Genomic DNA, 8,408 nt, shown 5'->3' with positions numbered 1-8,408 from the left:
CTCTCCTCTCCTCTTTTCTTTCTTTTTTTTTTTGAGACCATGTAACTACAAGAGTTAATGGTCTTAAAGACTTTCGAGGAATGACTAGTTCACTAGTTCATGTGCCCTTCCCCTCCTGCTTGTTTGACTCATTGCTTCTTATGTTGTCAGCTACTTGGTTTGGAGAATTTGGGACTGACACCAGGGCTTGGTTTTAAAAATAACATTATCAATTGTTAAAGGAGGCTTTCCTTTGGTGTGTATAATAAATTATTCAGGGATGCTCACAGCAAGCTGGAGAGACTACGGCATGACAGATTGGTCTAAGCTACAGCAAATGAGGGAAACGTGGCAGTTTGTGGTTAATGGGATTAGCTTAGTCAATGTCCTCGGGTGTCCTGCCATCTGAGAGAGGACGGGGAGGGTGACTAAGAGACCTCACTCCCCCAGTGCTGTGGAACTCTTGTTGCTGTGAAGCTCAGGTGGCCTTTGCAATGTCTGCCTCTCTGCATTTGACATCTCTCTGGTTAGCTAAACCTTGCCCTTCCTTCAAGGTCAGTTCCGAGTGCTGAGGCCCTGCTCGCCCTCTGCTTTAGTTTTACCTGTCCGTAATTCCTCAGTGTGGAGTCATTTATCATTAATTTGTTTGAGTGTGTATGTGAATATGTCTCATTTTTGTAGGAGGCCAAGCAATGAAACACCTCTGAAATACAGACTAGAAAACACTCTTTATTTTCCTCCAGGCATTGAATGTTACTCTTACTTAAGTTCATTTATACATTTTGTTTTATAATCTTTATTGAGGTGAGATTGAAAACCCACAGGAATTTGATAATTCATTCCAAATTAACGTTTTTGAAAGCAAAAAAAAAAAAAAAGTAATCGATTGCTTCCCTTAATGCCTGTAAATGTACATCTATAAATGCTATAGGGTAGGATGCTTTCCAGGGCTATTCTATATATCTCAGCTCCCGTGAGGGGCATTAACTTCTTTAAAGGTCTCTGAAGTTTTTTGTAAAATGTAATATCTTAAAGAAAACACACAAGAAACTAGTGGATGAGTGAGTACAGGAAGCATTTAAACGGGGGTCTATGGCTTGAGTTCTACTGTTCCCATTACACTACTGTCACCTATGCAACGCGTCCCTGTACCTCCATAGTCCCATCTTTAAGTTGGGAACAATGACCATCTGTATCCATAGAGATACTCCAGAAGCTTAGGTAAGTGCTCAGGCCCTCAGTGCGTCATCCGCATCATCTCCTCCCCTCCAAGGTCAGGGATCACCAAGGGGACTGTCAACAGGAGATGAAGACTGTGGGTGGCTACCACCAAACACTGCTTTCAGAACTCAGAAGGAAAGCTGCACATATGAGCTCACATCAGCTGTGAGAGCATCACACTACGTGTGTGAGATCAGGCGAAGCAAAATCTAAGCATGGAGGGCGGGGTGGTCAGGACTCCCCACTCCTAGCTGGGAAAAGATTGACAGTTGTTGGCTGATGAGGGAGGGAGAGTTAGTTTTTTTCAAGCATGCAGCCTCTGAGAGGCTATCTATGTTCCTGTAGATGGCCACATACTCATACAAGCTACCAGTTCTGACTGGAATCAGTGGGTTAAAAAAACAAAATAAAGAAAAATAAAATAAAATTCTCATGAGGTTGGGGAGGAATAGTTGGGGAATGGGGTAGAAATTGGAGCTAACAGATGTTGATTGGGTGTTGATTGAAACACATTTTATGCATGTACAAAAATTCTCAACCAATAAAAATACCAACTTGGAAATGATTCTATTGAAAACTAAAGATAGAAATTATCATGAACGTTCTTAATTGAGGGACTAGAACGTAGCAAGGACTTGAGAATCTCTGCATTTATTATTCTTGTCCCCTGAGGTTCCTGCACTACACATTAAAGTTGCAGAAATGACCCACAGGTTCCCTGAACCTGAGCTCTCTGCAGACACCATGTCTGAAGTGTGAGTGTGGGGTCAGCTCCGTCACGGAAAGCTACTCTCTTGTTCACTTTCAAGGTTATTGGTTTATTGGCCTCTGAGTGGAACATCCCCTTGTTTGACTTCGTTGGACAAATGGCAGCCCTGAAAGACCACTTCTGGTGTGACACCTGCGTGACACTTGTGCCACCCAAGCAGGAAATCAGTGCGGTGCTTCGGAAAAGCCTGCGGTACCTGGGCTGGGAACATATCGGGGTGTTTGGAGGGTCCTCTGCAGATTCCTCCTGGAAACAAATGGATGAGATGTGGGGGGCTGTTGAGGACGGACTCCAGTTCCATTTCAACATCACTGCCAGCATGAGGTACAACAGCAGCAGCTCAGACCTTCTGCAGGAAGGCCTCAGGAATGTGTCGTCTGTCGCCAGGGGTAAGTAGGCAAGAGTCTCCCTTAGCTCGTGTTTGGGGGTTGTTTAGAAACAGCTATGAACTTGTCTTTATACTTATTTTTCTATGAGTATAAAAAGAAGGTGGACACAGGTACAAAATTAACAATATATTAATCAGTTTCTTTATTATACATAATATATACACATGTATATATATATATGCATATATATATATATATATATATATATATATGCATGTGATGTGAAATCACAGATGTTATAGAGTTGTGCTGTACAAAGTAAGTTCTAGAAGCAAACTCCTGCAAAGCTTGGGTTTTGTTACTGAAAACAAGGGCTTTGGAGACGGACATACTGAGTTTTTATTCCAGCCTTCTCACTTTTTAGCTGTGTGTTCACGAGCAAGAATCTTAACTTCTCTGTGCCATAGACATCTTCTCTATTAAAGAGAGAAAAGCACCTCTTTCTTAGGAAGGTCGGGACTAGATAGGGCTAAATGTGGGAAGGGCTTAGCGCCAAGTTTTGATAGGTAGTTGACCAACGTATGGCAGTCATTGCTTTTGTGACGTGGCTTAGAATACCCTAATTCACGCTTCTATGTCCTTCAGATTACACATGCTTCACGGCCATGACACCCGTGCTCACTCACTCCCCACCCCCACCCCAGCATGCCTAGGAGCTTTTCCTCAGCCTTCCAGACTCAGCCTCAAGTTTACCTCCTCAGGAAGACAGGCTGGGATCAGATCCTTGTCTCTCTCTGGTGAGAGTGCTCAGTTATGTCCCAAGTCTTCACCCACTCACTGTCTGGGACTCCAAAAATGTCCTCCATAGGTTCGTGGGTCTGATGCTTGGTCTCCAGCTGGTGACTATTTTGGGAGGTTCTGGAATCTTTAGGAGATGGGGCCTGGCTTCGGAAAGTAGGTCAGCAGGAGTGTATTTGGAGGTGACACCTGGTTCCAAGTCTCCTCCTCACACTCTGCTTCTTGTCTACTGTGAATCGAGCAGTCTTCTCCCACATGCTCCCAACACAGCGATGTTCCACCGCAACACAGGGCCATGTGACAATGGACGGATATCTCTGAAACTGTGGACTCAGATGAGCCTGTCTTCCTTTATGGTGTTCTCCAAGGTATCTGTGAATGATGAAAAGCAGTGGCTGATGCTAACCCGACAGTGGGGCGATGGCTGATGCTCCCCCGACAGTGGGTCCCATTCTGTCTTGCTCACAGCTGTTTCCCGAGAGCAAGCCTGACACACACTTAAAGCTTGATAGATGAAGACAGTAGCTTGCCTAACCTAAAAGCTAAACTGCCTCTTCCTCTGTGTGACCTCAGGATGGATGATGGTGTTACAGAGAAGAAACAAAGCACACGGTCACTTCTCCCCTTCCCAACGCAGAAGGTCCAAGTGTCCTTGACCCCAGTTCCTCTTTTACTTCCTCCTAATTGATGTGCAGCTGAGCCGCCACAGATTTGGGGTCAGCCAAACAAAAACGAGGCCAAGAAATGATCTCAGACTCCCTGGACTTGTACCCTGTGGTGGTGGAAGACCACAGCAAAGATTAGCTTCTTAAGGACAAAGGTTGACAGTTGTGTATCACCGGCTCAGCTTAAATATGCCCTACAATGGCACAGGCATTCCTATTTTCGGAATGATGTTCTAAGAAGTAAAAAGGGGGCTGGAGAGATGGCTCAGCGGTTAAGAGCACTGACTGCTCTTCCAGAGGTCATGAGTTCAATTCCCAGCAACCACATGGTGGCTCACAACCGTCTGTAATGGGATCTGATGCCCTCTTCTGGTGTGTCTGAAGACAACTGTAGTGTACTCACATACATAAAATAAGTAAATAAATCTTAAAAAAAAAAAGAAGTAAAAAGGTTGTGTCTTGTTTGCAGTGGGCTTATTTTAGACATTAAAAAGTGCGTCTGTGTATGCCGGAGAGTATATGATGCACACACACGCGCATGTGTGAGCACAAACAACTGGCTGTTTCCCACTTCTTCTTCTTTTTTTTTTATTTTAAAGATTTATTTATTTATTATATGTAAGTACACTGTAGCTGTCTTCAGACATTCCAGAAGAGGGAGTCAGATCTCGTTATGGATGGTTGTGAGCCACCATGTGGGTGCTGGGATTTGAACTCTGGACCTTCAGAAGAGCAGTCAGGTGCTCTTACCCACTGAGCCATCTCACCAGCCCTTTCCCACTTCTTCTAGTCATCATCCTAATCTGCAGCTCGGAGGATGCAAGGCACATTCTGCAGGCTGCAGAGGACCTGGGACTCGACACTGGAGAATTCGTTTTCATCCTCTTGCAGCAGCTGGAGGTAGGCTTGGTCAGCAGCTCTGTTGTGAGAGGTGATAAGAACTGCCAGGTGGCCGGGTGTGTTTGGGAACCAGATACTCACCGAGGCTCTAGGAGGTCAGTACCCTGAAGGTTTCTCTTAAGACCAGGGCTGGGGATATAGCTCAGGCAGTATAGTGCTCGACACACACCTTGGTCCTAAGAACCCACTTTAAAAGGCTTGGTGGCTCACACTTGTAATCCCTGTTCTGGAGAAGTGTGGAGTGGATGGCTTCCTAGGGTTTTATTGTTATCCAACCTAGCCTAGTTGCCTAGTTGGTGAGCTCAGGCCACTGAGAGACCCTGCCTAAAAAGTAAACAAAAGCAACATCAAACAATACCTGAGGTTGACCTCTGACCCTGACACATATGCATATGCACATGTGTACATGCACTTGAACACACACACACACACATGCATTCACATGAGCATGAATGGATGTACACACACCCCTGAGCACACACTCTAAAACAGACCAAGATGGAACTGAAAGCATTTACACAGAGTTCCTCTGCAGATAGACAGTGAGGGACTAGGTCTGGGCTGAGACGAGGTTAGCTGGCTCCAGCCAGCCTCTGTTCTCCAGGCAAGCACATATCAGCGGAACTCTCATTTCTGCCAAGTACATCAGCCTGTCTGAAGGACTCTCAGACAGGTGGCTCCAATTCTGTTTTTCCACAGCCGCTTCCCCATATCCTTGTTGACGTTCACACAGGCCTGTAGAGGCTGTCTCACTGGCCCATCAAACAGGTCCCAGATTTGCCTTCTTCATCATTGAAAAGGCCAAAGTACCACGTACTTACCCACAAGTGCTAAGTGGATATTTGACCTATGCTGCTGCCAGGCAGACATCATTATCCTTCCAACTCCCAAACCCAAGCCCTAGGTAGGGCCAGTGTGTTACCTCGTCTACGATCTCAGCACTCCCAAGTCACCCAACTGCTCTTTCAGAGTGAGTCTTTGTTTGCTATTTGTCTGTTTGTTTTATCTCTTTAATAGAATAAGAAATGGAGGCCCAGAGAGGTCAAATGACCTATCCAAGGCTGCACACCTACTATGTGTGTGTGTGTTCTAGCCCAGGGCCAGCCTCAGTGTCTGCGCTTACTGCTCTAAGCACATCTAAAAGGGTCACGTGCCTTTCTTTCCCTGCATGTCTACAGGGTAGTTTCCAGTCAGTGGGTTTTCCTTTCTAAGGTGAACTTGTTTTATATTCAGAAGGAACTAAAATGGAGCAAAGTTGATGTAAAGAGAAACAATAATGACTATATTTCCTTTGTCAGGAAGTATTGGAATGATCAGGCTGCCCCAGATTTCGCTGGGTGGATGGAATCCTACCCCTCTCTACTTCCCAGGGCATCCTCTTCCCTCTGCTTGTTATTATCAGTCCTTTCTTCATGTTCCCCTCATCGCTGCTTGCAGGTAGATGGTGGGAGGAGCAGATGGGACAGCACTTACAGTTTGCAGAGAATCACTTCCTGTCCTTCCTTTTTCCTTGTGAAACTCTGATAGTTCCAACTGGTATATAGTACAGAAAGAACATACAGTGGAGAGTACACCATGAAGTGTTCATACGCGATCACCCTGCTTCTTAAAACCATGCAGTGTCCATTTGATAAAAAATGATTTTCAGTTAGGTTTACACTGTAAAAAAAAAATCAAGCTGCAGAGGAACTGTACAATGTAATATCAGTTATATAAAGCACACATGCCTTGTATGTGTACACACACATGCCTGTGTGCCTCTAGATATGCTGACACTAGGGAATTTGGGATCCAGTGTTCACACTTGTCAGAGCAGATCGGCATCTAGATGCTACTGATGGTTATAAAGAGTGACAACGCAAAGCACAGTGGGACCAGGTGGTCCTAAATGTGCTCGGTTTGACAGTCTTTCCTGCTCCATAAGCTTAACATGTCTTAGCTGCTTGGTGCCTCCGTGTGTTTCTCCTTCTTTCTTCTCTGGCAGTGAACCTAGCATCACAGAGCCTTCTGGAATGATTGTATTTCCAAGAACTAGCACACGACAATTTAGGTTCCGTGGTGCCTTGAATGTAATTGGTCTCCCCGTGTCATTTCCTACAGCACAGTGACATTTATTTTGTTACATTTTAGGACAGTTTTTGGAAGGAAATACTGACAAAGGACAAGGTGACACGCTTTCCCAAAGTCTATGAGTCGGTGTTTCTCATCGCACCCAGCGCCTATGGAGGAGGCATTGGAGATGACGGTTTCCGGAAGCAAGTCTACCAAGAACTGAGGAGGCCACCCTTTCAAAGCTCCATCTCCTCAGAGGACCAGGTCTGCGGGCAGCTTCTACACAGTCGATTAGACATTTCTCTTTCTTCTTCCTGCCTCTTCTCCTACAACTACACACACACACACATACACACACACATACACTCAAACATATACGCACATACACACATATATACATACATACATATGCACACACATACACATACACTCATATGCATCCACATTTACACAGAGACACATACACATATACACACTCACACACACCTAAACATACACACACACACATCCACATATTACATCCACATATATACACAATCACACACATATACACACAGTCACACACATACTCATACACACATGCACACACATATACACACATGCACACACACATACACATACTAAATCCACATACACATATAGTCACATACATACCAAAGATACACCACACACACACACACACACACACACACACACACACACACATTTTCCCTAGCCCAAAATAAACAGTAGTGTGATGTTCTTTTGTGATGTTCATACCCATGACCACAGAGGAGCCAGAGTTATGGGGTGGAAAGCTACTGGCCTTTGCTATTTACTAACTATGGAGTCTTTGAGTAAATTACTTAATTTCCTCATAGCCGGATTTCCTCAAACATGAACTGGACTCCTCCGTGGCATCTCCCTTCCAAGCCGTGGCCTTGAGTGTCACACTACGCTGTGTTGACACAGCAGAAGAGATGCCAACGGGAACCTCAGACTATGCTGATGGCCTTTGTCAGGACGATGACGAGACGATTAGTCAGAACGGAGCAGTCAAATGGGGAGTGGCAGAGGTCAGGCAAGCAGATAGGCTTTGTGACGGAAGACAGTCATGAGAGGTCACATTAGTCAGCAGGAACATGACTGTGTACAGAGGGAGAACAACATGGCAGAATTTACTGAGAATCCTGACAAGAGAGGAAGCTACTTCTACTCTGGGGCCAAGCTGAGACAATGAAGACAGGGGCTTGATGAGGAATGAGAGTCAGACTGTAAACCTGACTGTGATGATGGTATGTGTGTGTACCTGTGTGTGCATACCTGTGTGTGCATGTGTGTGTTTATGTATGTGTGTGCACATGTGTATATATGTGTATGCATGTGTTTGTGAGTGTAATGTATGTATTGTGTGAGTGTATGTATGTATATGTGTATTTGTGTGTGTGAATGTTTAACATAGGTATGTATGTGTGTATCTATGTGTTTGTGTGTATGTGTGTGAGTTTGTAATGTATGTGTGTGCATATATGGGTGTGTGTGTATGTTTATGTGTGTGTGCGTGTGAATGTGTAATGTATGTATGTGTGTGAGTGTATAATGTATGAGTGTGTGTAATGTATGTGTTTATGTATGTATGTATGTATGTGTGAGTGTATATGTGTATATGTGTATGTATATACAGGTATGAGTATGTATATATGTATGTATGTATGT

The 8,408-nt window shown here is 44.5% G+C and overlaps 1 protein-coding gene across 1 annotated transcript in view; it reads left to right on the top strand.

Annotated features, from left to right (window-relative positions):
* The window catches only part of LOC110285938 (guanylate cyclase 2G), a 42,110-nt gene that overhangs the window by 788 nt on the left and 32,914 nt on the right, over window positions 1-8,408 (top strand). Inside the window, exons 2-4 of the mRNA XM_021152413.1 lie at window positions 2,010-2,358; window positions 4,552-4,661; window positions 6,792-6,977. Coding sequence (XP_021008072.1) covers window positions 2,010-2,358; window positions 4,552-4,661; window positions 6,792-6,977 — 645 coding nt within the window. The remainder of the gene's footprint in view (window positions 1-2,009; window positions 2,359-4,551; window positions 4,662-6,791; window positions 6,978-8,408) is intronic.

This window comes from Mus caroli, chromosome 19 (assembly GCF_900094665.2).
Source record: "Mus caroli chromosome 19, CAROLI_EIJ_v1.1, whole genome shotgun sequence".
NCBI classification, from domain to species: Eukaryota; Metazoa; Chordata; class Mammalia; order Rodentia; family Muridae; genus Mus; species Mus caroli.
The sequence above is the reverse complement of the archived record's forward strand: the minus strand, read 5'-3'. Positions and strand labels throughout refer to the sequence as shown.